Source organism: Solanum verrucosum, unplaced genomic scaffold, assembly GCF_900185275.1.
Source record: "Solanum verrucosum unplaced genomic scaffold, falcon-dt-bn FXZP01000235.1, whole genome shotgun sequence".
Lineage (NCBI taxonomy): Eukaryota > Viridiplantae > Streptophyta > Magnoliopsida > Solanales > Solanaceae > Solanum > Solanum verrucosum.
In genome coordinates, this window is record NW_026019948.1 from 2,891,468 (window position 1) to 2,916,991 (window position 25,524).

General features: G+C 32.9%; 3 protein-coding genes across 6 annotated transcripts in view; 1 reads left to right on the plus strand and 2 right to left on the minus strand.

Moving 5' to 3' along the window:
• The window catches only part of LOC125812740 (photosystem II reaction center W protein, chloroplastic-like), a 428,451-nt gene that overhangs the window by 291,790 nt on the left and 111,137 nt on the right, over nucleotides 1-25,524 (plus strand). The gene's annotated exons all lie outside the window — the stretch shown is intronic.
• Nucleotides 11,312-12,192, minus strand: LOC125813630 (uncharacterized). Its single transcript, XM_049493101.1, has 3 exons — nucleotides 12,104-12,192; nucleotides 11,544-11,760; nucleotides 11,312-11,467 (listed from the first exon to the last, which is right to left on the minus strand). The coding sequence occupies exons 1-3, from the start codon at nucleotides 12,190-12,192 to the stop codon at nucleotides 11,312-11,314; spliced, it is 462 nt and encodes a 153-aa protein (XP_049349058.1).
• On the minus strand, nucleotides 13,456-24,280 carry LOC125812461 (homeobox-leucine zipper protein ROC8-like). Its single transcript, XM_049491949.1, has 10 exons — nucleotides 24,168-24,280; nucleotides 23,032-23,149; nucleotides 21,030-21,221; nucleotides 19,643-20,179; nucleotides 19,113-19,205; nucleotides 18,799-19,008; nucleotides 17,870-18,053; nucleotides 15,995-16,260; nucleotides 14,495-14,584; nucleotides 13,456-13,827 (listed from the first exon to the last, which is right to left on the minus strand). The coding sequence occupies exons 1-10, from the start codon at nucleotides 24,278-24,280 to the stop codon at nucleotides 13,456-13,458; spliced, it is 2,175 nt and encodes a 724-aa protein (XP_049347906.1).

Here is a 25,524-nt window from a genome sequence, read left to right on the forward strand (position 1 = left end):
CTGTTCCAGCTTCTATTCTAGCCTACGTGGTACCTAGCCTGTAGTCTTCTAAATTATCTCAAAGTTATAGGGATGCATACTATTCTTGAGGAGACACAGTTGTTCATGGATGGTATGATGAATAGATATCCCGAGATTTGGTGAAATATTAGGTTTCATAAATTTAAGCAGTTCACAAACCCCGTCACTCGTATGTTCTCACTTAGGTGAGGGAATCTTATGATGTGTATACGCGGTTGTTACCAAGAGGTAAGAAGTAAAAGGTTCGGCTTGACCCTATTGAAGTTGTTGAAGTTCGAGGTAGGAAAGTGAAGTGTAGCAAAACTGACATTAATAATGCATTGGACTACACTGTGCGAACTTGTCACGAGTTCGCCAATAATCTTGAGAAGACATTAGATAGGCTGAGGGGTTGGCTTGCCCCGTTGTTGAGTGAGACTACAACTCCTTAGATTGTGGAGGGAGTGATAATTGAAAAGAAGTACATACACATCACTATGCGATACTGGTTTGGGTTTATATGTAGCTCTTTGATGCCATCTCAGAACGAGTCTATCCTCCGCCACCCAAAAGATGATCTGTTAGGGTCGATCATCGCTAAAAAGAGACTAAATCTGGGTTCAATCATTGCTCTGGAGAAAGCCATGAGGGCTAAGAAGTGCATACATATCACTGCATCGAAAGGCATGTGTTCCTTTTATGGACTAGAAGGGTATATAGATCACCCCAACCTCATCATGTGATATCCATTGGATTGAAGTGGAGTACCTTTGAGATAAGGCCGAGCGGAAGAAGACAATACAGGTGGATAACTCCCTCGTTGTTTATGTAGAATCTTTGGAGGGTGAGTCTATACCTCTCACTCATTTGTCGATGCCTCAGGTACTCCTACTATTCCTACTCTTTCTCACCCTACATTGAATCAAGAGGTTGTGTTATGGATGGTAACCTTTCATATTCTACAACTGTGCGAGCCTCTCGATTTAAGGCACAGGTTCCCACCATGATTGAGTGAGCTATAGAGACTGCCCTTATACCCCTTTGGAAGGAGATACGAGAGGCATAGGGAAATATTACAGGTGTATGAGAAACGTATTGATGTATTATCTGCCCGGATAGAGGAGTTACGAAATGATGTGGATGAATCAAAATCCATTGATATTTCATATTTTTGGACTGATTCTAATGTCCCCGAGGGAACATACATAGAGATTCCTATGAACGGTACTGTGGAGCCTCGAGTTACTGCTGATTCAGAGACCTTTGCGGTTGACAATGAGAGGTTAGGTTCTGAGGCGGAAGATGAGACTGCAACCCAGACAGTTGATCCAAAGGCGACATGTGCAGATTACTACTGAGGTGTCCCTTCATGACACTTCCACGATTGGCTCTAGTGAGTCCAAACAAGGGTGGACCTAGGTTGTGTCTAGGGGGTTCACTCGAACCCCCTCGGTCGAAAAATTATGTTATATATATAGGGCCAAATTCTGATTTTATGTGTACATATATTAAAATGAACCCCCTGAAAATAAGTGAGAAACTTTAGCTCAATGGATAAGGGGTTCAGCAGTGGCCTTTATATCATGGGTTTGAATCCCATGCGCATCAATTCCTCTTCTCTTATCATTTTTTTACACTTTTCAATGCATAGAATTGGGCTCAACTTTTGGGCTTGGATCATCTTCTCTTTTTCATTATTTTTTCTCTTTTATGTCATTTTTTTTCTAATTTGTTTTTGTTTAAATTTATTAGACACATTTTTTTAATTCTTCTTATATCTATTAGTCATTTTATTTCAACATAATTTTATGTACAACTCTTTAAAAATGATGAATTATATATATAAAGATAAATTAGATGTAATTGAATGAAGAAACTAAAAAATATCAATATCTTTTTAATAATATATATTTAATAGAATTCATGGAATTTATTTTCTATTTTTTCAATTCTATTATAGAGAGATGGAAATTAAACTTATTTGATTTATTCGTCATTTTTTTTCAACAAATGATGACCAACCTAGTAAATTAAACAACATGAACTAAAAAAAATTGACGATGCCATTTATTTATCTTCTGAATATGCATTATAATATTAGTAAATCTATACTTACACACTTTTAGAGAATCTTGATAATTTTTCTAGTAATATGTGTTTGAATGGATACTAATTTTTAAAAAATGCAAAATAAATTAAAACATTACAAAATAAAAGTATAAAAAGTACAAGAAATTTTAAGAATGTTCAATGGAGCAGGGTAAAAGTATGAACAAATGCTTAATGAGGTACGATAAGGTAATATAAATTTAGCAGGTTAAGGTAAATATTTTTCTTCTCCGTCTCGCTTCCTTTTTCGTCCTTTAATTTTCAGGTGTTTTAGAAATTAACTTATGTAATAAAACTGATCCACCATTTTTTTTTATCAACGTAGCTTTGTTCTCAATATCTTTGATTAGTTTGGTGTTAACTTTTATCAACCAATGAGATACCTTGTACAAAAAGCATGTGGGGTTACTACGCTCACCGCGCACTTACATTACTACATGAGCTTCTTCTTTAAATTTTGAACCCCCTGAGCTTAATTCTTGGATCCGCCACTGAGTCCAAACCCACTAAAGAGCCCATTACACTTACCTTGGGGATGAGCGGCGAATTGATTCCCTAAATGAGGCCACACCAGTTGGCCAGACCTCTCCACGTCCATAGATGACATGGGAACCCTCTTACTATATGATTTTCTACTTAATTTTGTGGCATAGAGGACAATGTCTATTTTTCTTGGAATACAGGAAGTTTTATTTGAATGGGTTGTAAGTTTGATACATACTCTGATTTTTGGTACCTCTTGGGTTGTAATTATAACTTGATGGTTAGTTAACTTCTTATTTTGGTTTAATAGTATAATTGTTTTTGTTTTGGTTTAATTGTTTTGATTCTCATGCTTGTCTAAATTTTGAATATCGATTGTGCACAACTGTGTGGTGCTCTTGTAGAGATATGTGTTGGTGGATAACATGATTTGTTTATATTGAGTTGCATAATCCTTGCATGAATTTTGGGCATCTTGTGTTGACTAGTTAGATATCTATTCATATAATTTTGCAATGATCCTTGCATGCGAGCTAGGGTTGTAGAGTTGTTGTTTGGAAATTGTGTTTGAGTCCCATGTGTGTGAGGTTTACTCAAATTTCATGTGTTGTGAAAACCTAGAACTTTCCTTGTTGGTCTAATGATTTGGTACTTGTGAACATGACGAAGGATCGACCTTTTTGAGGGTTAACTACTTGTGAATGTGACAAAGGATCATGGACAACCTTTTTGAGGGTTAACTGTTTTGTTTGAACCTATGTTGTGATTACCTTGTGAGTTGTGTGATTAATTTTTCCCAACTTGTGCCTGAACTTTTTGTTGGTAAAGAAATAAACCATCAATCCGAACCACATTGAATTGATCTACCTCTTTTTTTACCCAAAATCTTCTTAAACCATTGAGGTGTAATTGTATACCAACTTAGGCCAAAGTGAATGTGTAGATGAAGTTCACATGGTTAATATATATAGTGTCAGTGGAATTGGATAAACAATTGTGGCAAAAGCCATCTACAACAGAATATTTTAACACTTCGGAGTCACTGCTTCCTTTCAGATGTTAGATCAGAAGTGAAAGCATTTGGTCTAGTCAAGATACAAGAGAAACTACTTAATCAAATTCTCAAAACTAAGGACGTCAAAGTTGGTAATGTTGTTGAAGGCATCAATCTAATCAAAGCAAGGCTTAGGTGAAAAAAGGTTCAATTATTCTTGATGATGTGGATCATATGAGCCAATTAGAATCCTTAACAAGAGATAGAAGCTGGTTTGGTTTTGATAGGTTAACAGTAATTACTACCCAAGAGGAACATTTGATATGCCGTCTTAGAGAAAATGAGAGATACAAGGCCAAACTTTTCACGACGAAGCTCAACAACTTTTTTTCTTGTCATGCTTTTAACAGTATTTATCTACCACAAGAATATGTTGAGCTTGCACAAAACATAATCAAATATTCAAGTGGGCTATCATGATCTATTATGACATTGGGGTCACATTTGCAAGGGAGATCCGTAGAAGAATGGAGATACAAGTTCAGAAAACTAAGAGAAATTCATCATTGTGATATTCAAAAGATTCTCAAGATAAGCTTTGATGGACATGATTGTGATAATCGTGTGCGCCTTCCGTGGATTTTTTGAGGATGAAGTTACCAAAATTTTAAATATGTGTGGTTTTTATTCTGAAAGTTCAATTACAACCTTAGTCCAAAGGAACTTGCTCCAAAGGCATTGGCATTATTTGGTGATGCATGATCTAGTGCAGGATATGGGAAAAGAAATAGTCCGCATGGAATCACCTCATGACTATGGAAAATGGAATAGACTGTTCAAGCCTCAAGAAGTCCGCGATGTTCTACAATGAAACAAAGTCAGTAAATTATTTATCTTTATCTTTGTTATACTTTTTTTTTCAATTTAATATGATAAACATTTGTTTATAATTTCTACTGTCACAACACGAATGCATTCTTTATGTTTATCATGGTTAGTAAATTATATGTTATTGTTTTCCAGTCATTGTGTACTTGAAATGAGCATTTACTAAAGTCTAAAACACTCAAATGCAAAATTATCAAACAAACATTCACTCATTTAACAATTATCTAAATCGTGTTTGCGGATACATATTTCCTATTAAGTTCAAAATAGGTAATGTACTCATTGTCCTTCAATTTGTGTAACACATTTTGCGCTCTTAATTTCTGGTACTTAACATGGTCTTATGGTACTTTTTTGTTTTATTAAACTACAGGGTTCCAAAAATATGGAAGTATTGGTGGTAGAAGGACAAGCATTAAAGGGTGTGAATTTGAGCACCAAAGCATTTCAGAAGATGATAAATCTTAGGGTGCTTATAATTGACGACAAGTTTTATATCAGTGGAGATTTTGAGCTATTGTCCAAGGAGCTCAGATGGTTGTCATGGAAAGAATGTCCTTTGAAATGTATACTATCAAATTTTCTAGCTGAGAAACATGTATTTCTGAACATAAAAGGGAGTAATATCGAAGAATTTGGTTTGAATTTGCAGGTTTGTTACTCGCTTTTGCAATTTCACGTGTTCTGTTTTATTGCAACTAAGTGAAAGAAAATCTTACTAGAAATTATTTTGTTTACTTTCAGTATTGTAGAAGTTTGAAGAAGTTGGATCTCTCTGATTGCAAACGCCTCAGAAGTACTCCAAATTCAAGGTTTCACAAAGTCTCGAGACTTTGGTGCTTCAGAATTGCCTAAGTCTGAAGGAGATCCATCCATCAATAGGAAAATTACACAGACTAACTGGTCTATCTTTGTATTGTTGCAAAAAGATTACAGATCTTCCGAGCAGCACATGCCAGCTAAAATCCCTTGAATACTTGGACATTAGTTATTGTTCATATTTACAAACACTACCAGTTGACATTGGAGATATGCAAAGTCTAAGACATCCTCATGAATCTATTGAAATGCTAAGAAGTCCAAATTTAGAGGCCAAAAGGAGATCTTTTCGAAGAACATTCCACCGTATAGAATCCTTACAAATTTTTATTTCGGTCTTAAGCCTTCCATATTATGGTTTGTACAAGGTTGATATTCCTAGGGATATTGGGAGTTTATCCCACTTAACTGTTCAAGATTTGAGCGGCAACAATTTCTTCTCTAATCTCTTTGATTTTTCCAAGTTACCATTGTTGATGTCCTTGTGTTTGAATGATTGTGAGAATCTTCAAACACTACCGTCAATATCAAATTTAGAGTACCTTGGAATTCTTGAACTTAGAAACTGCTAAAAGTTGGTCAAGATTACAGCGTTGGACAACCTTCCTTCGATTCAGAAGATCGACATAATTAATTGTTCTTCTCTGCAGATTCCATTTGATGAATGCTTCTTTAGTGCCCCTGCACTATCAATTCAATCTAGGAAATATCCAAAGTATGAGGTTAGTCCCCTCTCTCCCTCGCTTGTATTACATTATTAATCATCTAATTGTGTCTTTGTCTAATGAAGCAGGGGTTACAAATAGATCTCCAAAGCAATGAGATTACAGAATTATAAGTTCTTAAGAATGGTTCTCTGGTTCGTTTGTGACTTTAAAGTTTTGTCCCATTTTGGACACTTCGTTATTTGTTGTATCCAATAACAAGGTTTTAGTTTTTGAGTGGACTAGGTATATGAAAATATTCAAATTACATAGAGAAGTATCATGTGCATATTACATATCTAACTCAAATGACAGACCTTTTAATGGCCTGAAGATCAAAGGTCGGGAAAAGATAACAGTCGAGTAAGGCCCTGACAAAGGTAGAGTAAAGAAGATAGGGATACATCTATTATATTTAGATAAACATGGTAATGTTACATCTTTGCCGGCAAAATAGAAGATGACATAAACAGCAGCACAAGCTGCGAAGCAATAACCTTCCTCCATTAATGGAGGTTGAGCTTTCACTAACAATCAGAGAGAAAAGAGAAAAGATATTATTGATAATGTGAAAAATTGAATTAATCAATACAATGTTTGTGTATATATACACACTGATTGACCTCTGACACATCTAACAAACATAACCAACTTGCAAAGGTAAAAACGTAACTAACTTACTGAATCCTAACTAACTCTATGAACAAATGCCTCAATTAATAATTTCTAACTCATTCTTATCACCCCCCACCCTCCCTCCCTCTCAAGTTGGAGGTGAGTTAATTACAGACAACTTGCTTAAAAGAGTAGTTTGTTTAACTCCAGTCAAGGCTTTAGTAAAGACATCTGCCAGTTCTGAATTTGTGGGGATATGATGAAGTGTAATCAATCCTTGTTGAAGCTTGGTTCTGACAAAGTGAAAATCCACTTCGATATGTTTAGTCCTCTCATGAAAAACTGGATTCTTGGCAATATGGACTGCTGCCTGACTATCACAAAAGACAAGTACAATCAAGAAACACTTCACTGAGAGTTCATCAAGTAATCTTTCAGCCATACTAATTCACCTACTACTTGTCTCACTGCCCTGTACTCTGCTTCTACTGAGGTTTGAGACATTGTGGCCTGTTACTTAGATTTCCAACTAACTGGACTATCACCCATAAGTACAAAGTAACCACCTACAGACTTCCTTAAATTAGGACACACTCTCCCAATACTTTATGGGGAGTTTTGATTGGAATAGAAGTGCCTTTGTTGTTTCAAGAAGGTATTTGTGTTTCCTTTCCACCACACCATTTTGTTATGCTGTGTAAGGACAAGATCTTTGGTGTATTATACATTTTTCTTGAAAGAAATTAGTTGCTTCATTACTTGTGAATTATATACCATTGTCAAACCTGATGGTTTTCAATTTGGTAAGGAACTAATTTTCTATAAGGGATATGAACGTTTTTATGGTCTGCAATGCATTACTTTTGCACCTTAGCAGTTGTGTCCAAGTTGACCTACTATAGTCATCCACCATAGTTAAGAAATAATGATGACCATTATGGGTAGGTGTGTGGTATGGTCCCCATAACTCAATATGAAGCAGTTCAAATGTTGTAGTGGTTGTGGTTGTACTTTCTGGGAAGGGCATACTAGTTTGTCTAGCCATTGGACATATTGTGCATGTAACATCTCGCTATTTGAATGAACTAGAAAGAGTCATTTTAGGAAAGAATGAAAAATCTGGAAATTCGTTAAGCTAAGTTGAGTTTTTGGGTCAACTTCAAACGACCATAACTCTTATCTCAGGATGAGTTATGTGTACTTCCAGATACCGTAGGAAATATCTTGGAATTATCTTTCCAACGCCGCTGAGTTTACTAAATTCCGAGTTCGTATGAATGAGATATGCCCATTTCAAGTTGGGTTGTTTGGATAAGGAAAGTCTGAAGCGGATTTTAGAAGGGCATTATGGACTTTTCCATACCCTATTATTTTAATTTCGTTTTTGGTAATTAGTTGGGGTATAAACTGAACTTAGTCAGTTTATGCTTTTGCAAAAGAGTTAATGTTTTGAGAGAAGAGGAGAAAAGAGGAGAAGAAGCAAGGAATCGTCGATTTCTTGGAGAATTGTGTGTGGATTTCCCCAAGGGTTAATCCCTACGAGGTATGTGAGTCTTTCATAGTGATGGGTTCGTTCACCCACACGTCTATCACGTTTATTTCAGTGAAGTACGTTCTAGAAAGTTAAAATTTAATTAATGAATCTTGAATGGTGTTCTTGAAATTAGCCTTCGTTCCTGAGTTAGGTTGAGATTGAGGAGTTCCTTGAGGTTAAAATGTTGTTTACTTGAGTTGTTTGAGTTAGATTCTTGTGTATACATACTGGTATCTGAATCTAAAGGAAATTTGAGAAAAAGAACCGAGTTTAGGTGAATTGGGGTTAGAAAACGAAGAAGGAACAAGTCGGGCAAATCTGGGTACCAGGTCCGCGTCGCGAACCTGTTCATCAGAATTGAAAAAAATTTCTTTGTGTCGCAGAGTGGTCACGGACTGTTATGCCTCAAAAATTTATCTCGCGACCAAATAATTAAATGCATCTCCGCGTCTCAGACTTGCTTTCAGACAGTGATTTCTTGATCTTTTCTCATGTTTAACTATCTAAAAACACTCTTAAACATCATGAGATCTTTCCTATCACAAATCACAATCCTTGAATCCATAATTCATTTCAAGGTTCAGTTAAGAGTCAAATCAAGAAAATTTCATAGAGTCTTCCAAAAGTCTTTTACGAATATTTTAACTTTGTTTTAAGACTTGAATTTTGATTTGAGTAAAGAGTAAAGTTTGAAGTTCATTTCTTCAAAGATTATACGGGAACTAAGTATTCCCAGGAGTTAAAATGTTTTCACATTTGAGTAAAAAAGGGAACACCAATTTCCAAGAAAGCCTTTGAGATAGTTTTGAGTAATTATCTCAAAACACAGAAAGAGTTTTGTTTTTAAAAAATTTGAGCTGAGTATATTTTGGGAGTAGTATTGAGCACTGATATGGGGACGCGAGTTCATAATAACTCAAGTCTTTATAAACCATGTAGTCATCATGGGTAGAAAGAATCATACATATTAGATGAATCCTTAGTGCTTTTTAGCATAGACTAGTGGATCCACTTAGTTAAGACGTTTTATATGACGGCAAAGTATAGGACAGTTCTGGCAGCATGGGAACGACGTTGTATCATCACTTAGGCTCATAGTGATAGTTGTCGGTCAGAGAAACTCCCGCAGTATTTTATTATTTTACATGTAAACTGAGTTGTTATTGCATTTCTTTAACAAATTGAGCTACTATTAATGTTTTAAATGCATTGTATAACTGCACCATTATTGTTGTTTTACTTTGCATTTAAGTTGAGTTATTCATAAGTTGAGTAAAACCAAGGTAAGTGTTCTTTTCAGATTCCTTTCAAGCTTATGTCTTGTTTAGCATTCCCCTCGCATACCCGTACATTCAATGTATTAATGTCATTTGGCATGCATCATTTTATGATGCAGACATAGGTAACCATGATCAGCATCCAGCGCCTCGTTGATCCAGTTGAGCACTCAGAGTTAGTTGGTGAGCCTCCTTGCTTTTCGGAGGACCCATTTATCATTAGCTTTAGTATTTTAGTTGTTAGGATGATCGGGGGTCTTGTCCCGACATCCCTCCTTGTTTTAGAGCCTTCATAGACAGTTAGTAGTTCATTTGTCCTTACATTGTTATTTCTTATGTTAAGACTTGAGTTGCCACTATGGCCAAGTTGAATGTTTGACCTTTAAACATCCTAAATTATTTTATTAAAAAGTTGAGTAGAGATGCATTGAATCCTTGTATTAATGATTTAAGTCTTCCGTTATAAGTTAAGCCAGGCCAAGGGTCCGCTTGGGGGCAGAAATGGTTCTCAAGTGCCAGTCCCGCCCAGGGTATAGGTTCGGAGGATGACAGTGCAAGTGAAAGGTTGCTTATTGGAAAAATTTAGAGGTATGGCAAATATACTTTTCATTTTTACAAAAGGTACATATCCCAACCTAGCATGTCATAAGAATTTGGTGTCATGACTGTGAGTAAAATTAGTACCAGGAGAAGAATTAATAGCAAAACATGAAATAGGATTTACAACACAAGCTTCTTTATTGATGGTATGAAAGTATTTTACATCTTGAGATGGAACTTGGCATTCACTTCTAACAGAAGTTGTCTTACAGTAGTTAAAAGAAGAAACATGTTGACATCTGACATAAGAAATAATATTGCCATCTATAGGTGGGCAATTGTGGCACTTTGGACAGAAAATATACAGACCATTCTTGGCCTTACCAAGTGCCAGAGGGCTCTTCAGAGAAGGGCCCTGCAGTAAACAAAAAGAGTTGTTAAACCTGACTATTCCTTTGAGTTGAAGAGCTAAACAGTGAACTGATATCAAATTGAACTTGAAGCTGGGTATAAACAATACTTTGTACAAAGTCAGTGTAGAAGTCAAACAAACATCACCAATTTAAGTCACTTTAACCGTGTATCCATTTGGTAAAGTTATTAGGAAAGGATAGGGTAATGTTTTAAGGTTTGTAAGGGAATCTTTTGTGTAAGTCATGTGGTGTGATGCTCCTGAATCTATGATCCAAGAGCCAACAGTCAATCTGACACATTTACATGACAAATCACCTATCTCATTTATAGAAGAATACCAAGCAAGTATACCTGCTAGGTTCACTGATCCACCTGGCATGTCCTGAGCAATCAGCTCCAACTTGCAGAGTTCCAAGTAGATTAAGTAGTTGCTCATACTGACTTTTGGACAGGTTCAATGGGATTTGTCGTCCTTGCTCAATAGTTTCCTCACACTGGCTCCTATCATCCTCAGAGGCATGCACATTTGCTGCAGATCCTGAGCCCTTTCCTCTTGGAGATTTTGTGTTGGTTAGATAACTATGAAGCTTATAACACATATCATTGGTGTGTCCAGTTCATTTGCAGTACTCACAGAAAAAATTTGACCTATTTCCAGTGCTGGAACTTCCCCTAAAGGTGTTATTGAAGTTGTTGGAACTGCCTGTATTTCCTCTATGAGAGTTGTAGTTTACCTTGAAGCTTTTGGATCCTGCATTGTGCTGAGGTGATGAAGAGGCATTTAGAGAAGTGGATTCTAAGGCCATGTGATTGAGAGGCTTCACTTCCCTCTGCCTTTCTTTCTGTGACAGTATGGCTAATGATTGTGCCATAGTTGGTAGAGTAGTCATCATGAGAATGTTCCGATGTATGACAAACATCTCATTCAAACCCATCAGAAAATGTATGAGTCTTCTATTTTGTTCAGCCTTATGTATTTTGATCTTTCCACCACAGACACACAAGTGCACTGAGAATTGACATCAAGAGTGTTCATCTCCTCCCATAATTTCTTCATTTTAGTATAGTAACCAGTAACATCTAGAGCACCCTGCACAAGATCATTAATCTCCTTTTGCAGTTGATAAAGCTTACAACCATTTGTCTAATCATATATATCCTCCAACCTCCCAAAGGTCCTTGGCATTGTTAACATATTGCAAGCTATCTCGCAGATCTGGTGAAAGACAATTCAGTATCCAAGAAGTCACCATATCATCACACCTTTCCCACTGCATGAAGGTTGGATCTGCAGGATCTGGCTTCACGACTTTGCCATTGATGAATCTAGTTTTACTTTTAACAGATAAAGCCCTAAGGACAACGTGTCTCCATGACATGTAGCTAGTTTAATCCAAAACAGTAGGAAGCAAGGTAGAACTTGCATTTTTTGAAGGGTGCAGGTAAAAAGGGCTTTTGAAGTCCAATCGAATTAGAGTGTTGGAAGTGGTCATTTCAGCTGGAACGTCACCCATAGAAAAAGATGTGAGTATGATTGGGAAGAAGAATATAGTCACATACGAAGGACAAGGCTTACAAAAATTGGGAGAATAGAAACTCACAATGTGCAAACTCGAATCGAAGAAGCTTAAATCGAAGTAGAAAAACAACAGTGAGATCGTTTATAGAGGAAAAAAACAGAAAGAGGAAAAGCGATAAAGAAACAAAAATCAACGCAAAAACTCACGATGAGAAAAAGGGGTAGGAGGCATCTCCAGGCTCTGATACCATGATAAAAACAGCAGCACAAGCTGTAAAACAATAACCTTCCTCCATTAATGGAGGTTGAGCCTTTACCAACAATCCGAGAGAAAAGAGAAAAGATATTATTGAGAATGTGAAAAACTTAATTATCAATACAATGTTTGTGTATATATACACACTGATTGACCTCTAACACATCTAACAAACATAACCAACTTGCAAGGGTAAAAACGTAACTAACTTACCGAATCCTAACTATCTCTATGAACTAATGCTTCAATTAATAATTCCTAACTCATTTTTATCATAAGAAAAGAAGACAAAAAGAAAAATCACCTTTAGTGGAAGTCGTGGACAAATATTCTTATCCCCTATTTCCAGAAATGGAGAAGGAGACAGAGGTTTGTCTGAACCATGTCAACGCGGCTACAAGTTAAATATTTTTGAAACAAACTAATAAAATATATAGCATTAAAAATTGAGGTGAAACTAGCCACGTCATTAATTTTTTATGTATAATGTAACAAACTAGAATTTCCAACAGAAATACTCAAGTAGTGTATAATCACTCGTAACCAGATTACAATGGCAACACTTAAACTATTGAATTACAATGGAAACAACTAAAATAACAAGTAACTAGGAATAAAGATAAGAATGGAGGATGAGAAGCTTAATTAATATCTATGACATGCCATAGAAGTATCTAGAATATTTAAAGTAGTAAAGAAATGAAGGGAGATATCTAGAATGAGTGTTCCTAAGAGAAAAATATAGAAATAATCTAGAATGGATAGTTATAGAATTATGCAGTTGGAGGAACATTCTAGAGTAGAATAGTAAATATCCTCCACTAGATCCGATCCTTCCATCACCACCTATAAATAGAGTGGGTGCTCAACCTAGATCTCAAGTAAATCTATTGTTGGGATGTCTAATTCTTGAGTCTCTTCATGGTTTAGCCCTAGACCCAACAAACTTGGGTAGCGTCTGGGCTATCCGTGTTCACAATATATAAATCATCCACACATGGATACTATATATACACTACTCCACTAAATTTAACTTGCAAAATCAGGAAGGTATGATATTGTAACATGACAGATAAAAAATAATGATCAGAGAAAACCAAACATGCTAAAATTGAAAAAAATCAAACAAATGAGAAGTCTCAAATAAGTGTATCAATATAAAAGATAATTGCAGCAACACATATCTCACAGTCTTGAGATTTCAATAGTCACAAAGAAGGGAACACATCATCCTTCAAAACCATCAATTGTCTAAGTTTTAAAATATTCAAAACAAACAAACAAACAACATGAACTTAAACCATCATAAATCAGAGCAACCCAATGCTGCTTTGATTTTTAAAATTGTGGCGCTCAAAACGCCATGAACAGAAGCCACTACCTCCATTTGTTGCTGCTTGGAGGTTGGATTATTATTACCACAAATCAATATTTGAAAAGCCACTGTCAAAATTGAACCATTTTGTGCATTTGCAGCGTCGTCCCTATTCGAGGAGAGCCGACCATCGGGACTTATGATGATACCAGAGGGCAAAATGGGAACTTTTGTTGCATCACCTCCATTGACAATTGAATTGATTGCTCGTAACTCTATGGGTGCATAGACTAAAAATGCTCCCATTTCATCAATGCTTGTCTCTTCAAGCATTAGCATTTCCTTATGCATATTATATGGCTATATATACATTACAACAATTAAGAAATATTAGGGTAAATACTAAAACAATAAGCGACGAATAAGTTATGTTGCTAAACAATAAAAATTCCACAGCTAATCCTATTTAATATTGAATTAGTGAAGGATTATAAAATAATCTTGTTAGCTATAGGTTATTTAACAATAGATTAACAAGGAATTTCATTGTTAATTCTTGTTCTTTTTTGTATTGAAATATATTTAGCATTATTAGTTCACCTAAAAGAAAGTCAAAGGTAATTACTGGATCACCGAAAAAAAACAAGTGGAATTATTAATATAGAAAATGAGACAAACAACAATTTGCTATAAATGGCTAAGCTATGATGATAATGTAGAGAAGATTTTCAAATTATCAGTGTATATAAATTAAACGCGAGAAAAGTTAGTCTTTATTTTTGTGTGTGTTTTAATTATTAATTGCTACAAGTCAAAAGTAAAATTGGACCGTAGAAAATTCCTTTTGATTCAATAATTAAAGAACAAAAAGTCTAAAGGAAAAAAAGATACAAGTTTAGAGATTTTGGTATTTTTGCATGTGAAAAAAAGATACATAAGTAATATTATTTGATTCTGGTAAAATGTCATTATTACTTGATAATTTATTCTGAAATAGCAAACCATAATAAATAAATATGATAAATACCTGAATAATTGTAATGTTATTTCCTGGAAAAGTTCCTGTCAGTACTCGATCTAACTCAATCATATTATTTCCACCAGTCAAAATATCCCACTGAAAAAAAAAATCAAATGATAAACAATATCATAATTTAATTGTCAAAATATTAGTTTGTGGGGTGAGTATTATTTAAGATCATATATTTAAAACAATATATGTACAATCAATGCCCAGACTAGCAAAACATGTAGATTGTAGATAATATAACAAGTAGGGGTGTGCAAAAACTAAATCGGCCGATAAATCGAATCGAAAAAGTGTTATTGATTTTTTACTATTGGGTTAACGGATTTTTAATGATTTTATAAAAAAAGAATTATCGGGTTATCAGTTTGGTATTGATTTTTAATATTGGGTTATTGGGTAAATCAATACCCCATTAAGACTATAGTAATTTACAACTTTACTCATACATAAATATTAAATATTAATCTCAACACCTTACTAGTTATTGTCTTTGCCCTTTAGCCTTCAATTCACATTCCATGGTGACTTTGAGTTCATAATTTCACATTGTATAAAATGTCTAAACCTAAAATAAGAACCTTATCCCTCTTAATTTCTCTTGGTGTAACACTTGTCTAGTTCTTTAGTTATTATTGTTTATATCTTATGAGTATTTATACAGTTACATTATTATCTTATCGCGTCAATTAAATTATTGGAGAAGTCATATATTTTATAATCATTTTCTTATTGGTTAAATTGAAAATCGAACTGTTAAGGACCAAAATTGATTAAAAATATCTCATTGGTTTAATTTTTTATTTAGCGTATTTAAAAATCAAGAAACAAAACCGAAAATATATCAAACCGAACCAAACTGACATATGCACACCCCTAATAACATGGGAACATAATATTAGCAAATCAATCAAATTCGGGACTTTAACTTAATGGTTTCAAAAATTCTTAACACTGATCTCATCCTATTTTAATTTTAAAATTATGATATTTATTGAAACATTTGAGAGTTTTACATAAAAATCTATACATGAATTGAAAAAAAAGTCAATTTCTATATGGGTATTTTTAGGGGTCATTTGGTTAACAAGTTATACAAGGATTGAAAATGTGAAAATTACTTTTTTATCAGATGTTTGGCTCATAGCATTAAAAATTTAATATCAATGCAAAGATATATGCAATCATTCCTTTTTATGACAATCATTCCCTATAACATTTCACCTATTATAGACTTTAACTACAATATATCATGTGTAGTCCCACAATGTGGAACCCAGAGAGGGTAGAATGTACACAAATCGTACAGTTGTCTCTCGAAGGAAGAGAGAGACTGTTTTCGAAATACCCTCGACCAATTCAATGTAGAATCAAAGTTTTATTAGGAACCAATATCAATATCATATTATATTATTATGTTCTCTATAATAACATTTCGCTATAACAACTAAGAAAATTATCTAAACAATTAACATTATTATAAAGAGGTTTGATACATACCTGACTTCTTGTCTTGTCGTCTTTGAAAAAATTGAAGACATCTTGGAATGAAAAAGGAAGCCATAGAGAAGTAGCGGCAATGGCAATAAAGCCTTTTGGTTGGGTAATTTCTTCATTTTTTCTTATTGAAATACTATCTCCACGGTTTAACTGTGATGAAGTTGGAAAATCTAATTTGTCTGTCATGCTTAGGATTTCAAAAAAACTCTTCACCATCCTTTGAGATACTTGTATCGTATTTTTCAGCCCTTCTGGATCATGAAACACTGAAAATAAAATGAAATTTAAATATTACAACAACATATATATATATCTAGTATAATTCCACAAGTGAAGCTTGCAAACAGTGGCGAATTTAGAGCCAAAAAATAGGGCATCTGCGCCCGTGGTTTCTTCGTAAAATTAGATATTTTATGTATATATTTTCTAAATTTGTATAATATCATATTCTTGCACCCGTACTACGAGAAGTCTAAATGGTCCACATGGTTAAATGTTGAGCTTTTGACCTTGAGGATTAAGGATTAATTTCCACTTCAATATATTTTTACTTGGTGCACCCATGTTCGAAAAATCCTAAATTCGCCTCTGCTTGCAAAGGGTGGGCCTATCATGAGAAGGTAGAGAGATTGCTTTTGATAGATCCTCTAAAGTATATCCAAATTCAAATATGAAAAGCAAATACATATGGATATAAAGGAGACAACATGTAATACTAAAATCGAAGAATAAAATATTTGGAAAGTAATTATAACAATACTAATAAGGAAACAAGATAAGGGTGTGTTTTTGTTTTTTTGGAAAATAATTTATTTTAGGAAATCTATTTTTATTTTGTGATTTTGTTTGGAAAATACTAAATATATTTTCTAGAAAAAAAAACTTCTATTGAAGATTGATAAATATATTAATAAACCGGAAAGTATTTTGATGAGATTTTTACATGTTAAAGGTGATAATAATGTCCGAGTGTCGTTAAAGCATATGATATAATGTTCAAAGTTGAGATGATTGCGAAGGAAATGACTTTCCTCGGAAAATGACAGAAGTGGTTATTTTTCCTGCTCCTTTGATTGGAAAATATTTTCTCTAAAAAATATTTTTTTGGCCAGTCAATAAACATCAAAAGATGACTATTTTTTTGAAAAAAAATAAATCATACCAAACACACCCCTAAGGGAAAAAAGGAAAGTTTGAAAAGGAGATGTTTCAAGTAAAAAATTGAGAAAATTGTAAAGAAAAATGGCTTCCGAAATAAAAGGAGTGATCATTTTCCGGGCCCATTTAGACAAAAAAAAAACATTTCCATTGGTCAAACATGGAAAAAATACGTATTTTATATATACAGTGGCGTAGCTATCCTTATGTCAGGGTGTTCAATTGTCGAAAAATTATACTATATATACAAGTAAAATGATAAATAAAGTGGCTCAATTACATATTTTGGACACCCTTGACACAATAATATGATGTAGCCCAATGGTTTCAGGTGTCTTGAAAGAGTAAAGACATACAATTTAAAATGTTTGTGTATTTGAATCTCACTAGTAGCAAAACAAAATTTCACTTTTTAAGAAGAGCATGTTCACTTTAATATATATATATATATATATATATATATATATATATATATATATATATATATATATATTTCGTGTCAAACATACCTTAAAGATGAAAAAAAAAACTTTTAAAAGGTCATATTTCAAACATATAAACAAAGAAAAGGGATAGATTTGGACCCCCTTCGAATTTTTTAATTTTTAATTAAAGTTGCCTTGAAGTGATGAAAATTTTGCAATTGATCCTTTTCTCACCTTGTAAATAAAATTCAAAAAAGTAGTAAATAAATAAAAAGGGAATATAAAATCAAACCTCCTTTGAAATCATGCCTAGTAGGGCATGTTGCACCAATGGCAAAATTATATCTCTCAGACATCCTTTGAAGTGTAACAATCCATCTTTTAGCTCCGTATGTTTCACGACCACACAATAAATTTCTAAAGATACGATTAACCTGATATTTTTCATATACTTGAACATGCTCCACCCAAGTAACCTGCAAGAGTAAAAATAATCAAGAAACCAAAATAAAAATAATTAACTTGGTGAAAAATATTGAGGAAAGCATGTTGGAAATTTGTGTTTAGCAATGGATGTCACAAGGCAAGGATTGATCAGGACCATGTGAGGAGAAAAATAAATCCTCACTCGTTTAGATTCAAACATTTGGGACATGAACAACATAGTATGGCCGGAGTTCAACTTTGTTATATGAAGACTAGCAACTATGATAGCATGTTAAAAGGATGGTTATTGGATCTAACTCAATCCTAAAATAAAACTTATTAGGTTGTGGTCGGGGATTTTCCAAGGCTATACACGGACATAAAGATCATTTTCTAAACCAATACGGGAACACTTAAACAGCCCCCAATGCACGTCCCAAAGCTGATCATTTGGAGCATAAATTAACAACATAACATGAGGATCCAAAATTGAATAAATCGAGAATAAAGATAGTTTGATTCTTATATCATATTAGGAACAATAGAAATCATGAAATAGGCATCAGTACGAGTAAATTTTTACATATGTAACATACCCTTTGGAAAATAAGCTACATATATAAAGTGATTTATATGTTACCCATTTGAGTTGTGGAAACAACCTCATGCACAAATGCAGAATAAGACTACATATAATAGACCCTAGTAATATGGACCCCATGTATATAGGGAGCTTAATGCACATAGTTTTCCTTTTATATAAATAGTGATATAGAGAGAGGAAATGATTCTTACCTTACTTTGTCCATTGCCCATATCTTGAATTGCACAACCAGAAGGGAACTTCCAAGAATAAGAAGGTACACCGCTTTGAATCTCATTGAATATATCATATGAAACATCCATCATGATCCATGTTGTTGGATCAAGTTGTCTACAACAACGTATGAAGAAAAAATCTCTAGCTTCAACTAGAGGAGATAAAATATGCAACTTTTCATACATCTGTACTCAAGAACCAAGAAAAAATTAGATCATTTTATGAGTCAATTTTAATATTTATTTAATTTCTAGGGGAACAACATCTAAAAGATGGATTAATGTTTTACCAATTGTATAGAGCCTCTCCAAGTACCAGAATCAAGAACTTTAATAGTCCTAGCTTTTGTGACTATAGTAGGAAACAAGTTCATCCATTTGACCTACATATACAAATCAATCATTTTTAAGTATATGATTAATTATTAAACAATAACAATGGTAACTATGTCTCAAAATAAGTACTCATTGTCCATCATTTCATATAAAGTCATCTTAATCAATATTGTATGGGAGAAAATTAAAAAATAAAACGGTATCAGCCTATTGAGAAATAGCCAATTTTTGGAATTCATGACAATGTGTTAGATTTCAAAAAATCATGACAGTATCTTAGATCTCTCACTTGCTCTACTTCAAAATCCATGATACTGGCATGGTATGTTTCCACATAAAAAAAGGTAGGTTTTCAACGAATTCTCAAACCAACTAGCACGCCCAACCTTTAATATACTAAGCATATAAGAGATATGCATGTATATATATATACATAACTTGTAAAACTGAATAATTATAACATGAAAGCGTTGAAGAAACTTACTGGATCAAGAAAATTATCGATCAACTCAATTGCAGTCATTGACACAATTCCACAATCCTTTGATGATTCAATTCGAGCATTTGATGTTTGGTAAGGTTGAACTTGATTTGGAAATGGTCTTTCATAACCCTCACGATGAATTAAAGACCTCACATCACTTGATGAATCTACCCAAATTGGATCATTCATTTTCAAAAGTTCAACCATTTCATTCATAGAAGCAACAACAGTCTCAAACGTAATTGTTTTCTGCCTGTTATCATGATGAAATTCATCATGTTCTTGTGGTGATGGAGACATTACTGGGATATTATTAATATTTATTGAATGTGCTTGAACATCATTATTATTATTATGATTGTTTTCTTGACGAAGAGGAGGATATCTAATGGGAGAGCCACATATGTTTTGGTTCAACAAACTTCCATCAGATGAATTTGAAGATGATCCAAGAGTTGGTTTTGGTGGTGCCAAATTTGAATCCATCACAAAAGGCCTTCCAACAACACTTGAGATGAGATTTGATACTTTTTCATACTGCAAAAAAAAATTGTTAAGTTAATTACTTACAATAATAGGTAAGTATCTATAATAAACATAATTTGAGAACCTAAAAAGGAGAAGAAGTGTATAATTTGTTATTAGTGTATATAATTTAAATTCTTTCAATAAATTAATTAATTGTGACATCAAGATAATCTCTCTTGTCAAGGGAGGATGCAACTCATAAGCACGGGGCAGAAACAAATCCAAGATATAAACATGCTGAGTTAGGCCATTTTAGGTATTTAACACTTTTGCGAGGATTTTTCACCTAGTTTTCAGTACTCACATTCGGGCCTCCACTAGTTCGGATTAGCATCATGTAAATCGCATTAAAAAGAGAAGCACTTCCTATTAAGATTTTTTTGTACCAGAGCTCAAACCTAAGACCCTTGGTTAAATGTAGATGAATCTTATCATACCATCACAACCCTAGACTTCTAACGCTTCATTCGTTATATTTATAAAGTTATGGATCCAAATAGAACATTTGTTTAAATTTTAGTAATTTTTTTACATGTATCTATGCCTCACGTAAAAATACGAGATTCAAATGAACCCGGTGCTTATGATTCGTCCACCTTAATATATAACTATAAGATGGAATATAGACATGTATATGTAAGAACGGACTAAAATTTCAACGAATATAATAGATCTGACCCCTTCATTTCAAATTATATGTTATATGCTAATACCTTAAAGCCAAGATTAGTCCATCGAGTTCAAACCATGAATTTTCCTTGTCTTTTGTTATATATAAGTAATTCTTTTCAAGATAAATAAATAAATTAACAACAAAAATAAAATAAAGTAAAATAAATAGGATAAATAGATGGTTTACCTGTTCTTTCAACCATTGATTTTCCATTTTCATATTTTCTAAATTGCGTTCCCTTTCTTCTTTTCCAATGGGCAGTCCATCACATTTTGGGCACATAATATTCTTCATTGCCTCTTTCATTGCTTTATTCTCACAAAGAAATCTTTCATTTTCTTTTCGAAGAGCATTATTAACGGATTTCTCATTTTGAGTCTGATGAAATATATATAACAAATTAATCACATATGGATTAACAATACAAATTTAACATAACACATAGGTAATTAAATAATTGTACAATTAATATTCATTATGTTAAATTTGTGAATATTCACAAACAAAGGAATCAATAGTGCACATTCCAATTAATTGAAGATTTATGTACTGAGAAAGATATTACTAGTATCAAAATTAGAATATGATAATAATTGAAGGACCAAAAATGCTACTTAGCCTTTTTTATAATGCGTGAAAATTATTTTTTCGGTCCATCTTTGCTTAAAAGTTTAAATTTCCATTCTAATATTGAACAACATACACTTTCTTCCTCCTATAAAATATATATTTTAAAGAATTTTTACATGGGTGAAAAAACTAGTCCATGAAAATTTAATTTACTCAACTCACCCAAATTTAACTAGAATCCCTGAACCACATATTATCTGCATTACTACTACTGCCCAAAGCTCCCATCAGTGGCGGAGTCAGGATTTTCAACAAGGGGTTCAAATTTTGTAGAAATAGACACACGAAGGGGGGTTCAACGTCTACCATGTATACATAAAAAATTATTTTAACCGTATATAAATAATATAATTTTACGTCAAAGGGAGTCAAATGAACCCCCTTAGTATAATGTGGCTCCTCCCACAACTAAAAACTTCTCCGTCATATCCAGAGCACTGGCCATATTCAAGCTTCCCCATTTTATCCTCGGTCAGTCATCCACATTCTCTTCTTCCTCTCCCTTACAAGCAAAAATCCAACACATGGAGTTAATATTACGTCGTTAAATTCTCACTCGGGATAACCAACAGTTTTTATAAAGACCTTTATCTTCCTTAATTCCTAAGAAGCAAATAGTCTATCTGAGTTTTATCTACCGTGCTATGGCAGGTTACAAAGTGCTCCTCCTTCTTCGAGAAATTCAAATTGGCTACCACCAACCCAAAAACTCTTGAAAAATCCATAAGTGAGACTCCTCTGCATTCTTGTCCACGAAACTGAAACCTCCATACTCATCACTACACCCCATTGGAGTAGACCCGATGTGACCATTAAAATCTCCTCCTATGAATGACTTCTCTGTGTGTGAACCACCTCATCCAAATCCTCCCAAAAAAGTTTCTAGTCCTCCTCGTCCAAGCCCATTTGACTAACAATGTTCAAAGTGGACCCTCCAATGACTAGCTTAATCGTCATCATCCTATCATTCATCCTCCTTACCTCAACCACCTCCTCCCTAAGCCAACAATCTGCTAAGAAGCCTACTTTAATCATATTCCTCACACCTCCTGAATACCACAACTTATACCTGTCCATATCACATGCCTTATATCTTATTCATTTGGTCTCCTTCTCTTCTTGAGAATGTTCACTAGCTCTATGAAATTCATCATCAAACACCATACTCTTAGCCTAGATGTGATAAATATAGTCGTGTTAAAAAAGCAAATTACTTGAACAAATAACGAGAAAAAAATTTAAGAAAAATAATTTTTGGTTAGAAGTTGGAAAATTGGGTTGTGGTCTATTTTAAGCCTAACCCAACCCAAATAATTTATTAATCCGCTCATTTGCTTATACAGATTATTTGACTAGCCTAGACTTACGTTCAATCCGTCTTATTTAATATTGCAAGATTTCCTTCATTCATCAAATAATCTAGAAAAGGAAAATCATTTAATGAAAAAAATATATTAATTTGTTGTTGTGTAATAATAATAATAATAATAATAATAATAATATCTAATAAATTAAGTATAATTGATAATATATAAAAGAACTAAATAATTAAAATTACCTTTGTTTGAGTCCTTTTGTTTTGAAACCAAAACTTGACCTGCTTATGGTCAAGCCCTGCTTCCCAACCCAATTGTTTTTGTTGATCCTCATCTGGATGCGGACATTTCTTGAAGAATCTTCATTCAAAATTCACGAAGAAAAAACATTATTGATCATTTTTATAAAATAAACCTAAAAATGAAAATAACAAAAAACTCTCATAAAGAAACATGGTGGATTGGCAAGTATTTCTCCATCATTAATCAGGTCTTAAGTTCGAGCATTGGAACTAAAGCCTTGGTAAGGAACGTTGTAACCCTAAAATGGGACTTGATTCCCCACTTGAATTTGAATTTGTCGGGCCCTAGATCAAGTACCAGATACTCACCAAAGATTGAGGAGCAGTAAGTACTTTTTTATCCTTAACTAGAGGCCTCGTGTTGAGTCATGGGACAAGAGTTGTCACCATCGATAGGGAGAGGTTTATCCCCCAAAGTAAAACTTTCTGATGCGAATGTGAACTAAGCAGGTCTTAAAGTGGGACTTTTCAATGCAAATCTAGATTAGTCGGTCCCTAAAGTGAATTTTTTTTATGTGATCTGAATTAGTTGGGCCCTAAAATGAGGTTTCTCGACACAAAGTTAAATTAGTTGCGCCTCCAAAAGGGTATCAAACATCATGAGAAGTACATTGTTTATTATTTTTTTGTGCAAAAATAAGAAAGAAATTGAAATTAAATAAACTCATCTCCTTATGCAAAAGTTACTAATGAATAATCAAGAATAAACCAATTCATTTATAAAGATGTATATACATAACAGATTAATCATCAAAACAAACTATTTCAAAACCATTTTAGCAACTCAATCAAAAAAAAAAAAAAAAGGAAAGGTGAAATCAAAAGTACAAATCTTTTATTAAATATAATGAACATGTGGGGAACCAAAAAAAAACACCACAAGAAGATCAATAAAAAATAAATATAAATTAATGCACAAAAAATACATAAAAAAAAAACAAATTATTCTATCGCCAATGAAATTTAATTTTATCACTCATGCATTTTAAGAAAATAACATCATCTCTTTGAACAAACAAAAAAAATTGAACATATATGAAGGATAAAATATTTAAAGAAAAAAAAATTGATCTTACGCTTCAAGTCTTTGAATTTGTTCCATAGAATGTCTGTGGTGTTGTCTATGCCTTTTCGATCTTTTTTGGGAATTTGATGATTCTCCAACAGGTTCTTCCCCAGAATCTGTCATTTTTTTGGCTAATTTTCTGTTTGATAAAACAAAATAACAAAATAACAAAATAAACACAAAAAACCAAGTGTTAATCTATTTGATTTATTGTGTACACAATCAATTTATATAAGAAACAACTAAAATAGAACAAAGAGAAAGAAATATATAAGATAAAAAAATTTACACACCTTTTGATTGATGAGTAGAGATAGAGAAAAAGAAATATAACTGGTCTATTTATATAGTAGAAAACAAGTTGACTGTACATGTGAAAGATATATAGAATCTGATATAAAAAAAAATAGGGTAAAACTCTAAAGAATATCAAGGGTCTGTTTGGAAATACACCTGATAATTGGCTTAGGTGTAATTGGGTGTAATTACATTGTTTGACCTGTTTGGTTGGTCATGTAATTACTTGGTCGGCAAGTAATTTGGTGTAATTGGCAGGTGTACTTACACTCTCCAATTCCTAGAAAGGGGTTGTAAATTGTTGATAATTACATGGTGTAATTACAAGTTGATTACTCTTTAATTATTCTTTTCATTTTTATTTTTTCATTTTAATTTATTTTCTATTTCTATTATTATAAATTCTTTTTTATTTTTCATTATTCTAAGATTTTCTAAAAGTTTCTTTTATTATTGTATATTATTTTATTTTATTCTTTCTCATTCTCAGCCTTTACTTCATGTGATTCTATGCAATTTTTCGTATTATCTATTTTTATACCATGTTTATTTATTTCATTAACATAATTTTGCTAGTATTTTTAAATTAAAGTAGAATTAATTGTTGAGTAAGATTATAGACTTATGTTTTCCTATTCTTTTCAATCATATTTACAAATGTTATGTTCAAATTTAACATAAAACTATATATTAAATTTTTGTTTTGAGTTTAGAACCTATGTTATATTTTTAGTTTCATTTGTTTTAGTAGCACTGATTTGAAACTTCACACTGCAAGTTTTTTGTTTTTCAATAAGACTTGATAGATTATCTTTTTGTCAAACATTTTAATAATTTATGACATTTTATTTATAATATTAATCTTCTTTTCAAACATGCATTTCAAGATGTTCTTATAAATTTTGTTCTTTTAGTTTTTATGATTAATTCAATTGAAATATGCTAATATGAAAAATATAAATCAATTATTTTTTCATAATATAAGTTAAAACTATGTTTATTAATTAATATATTTTCAAAATACAATATATATCTTAAATATTTAATATAATATCATTTATCAAGTTTCT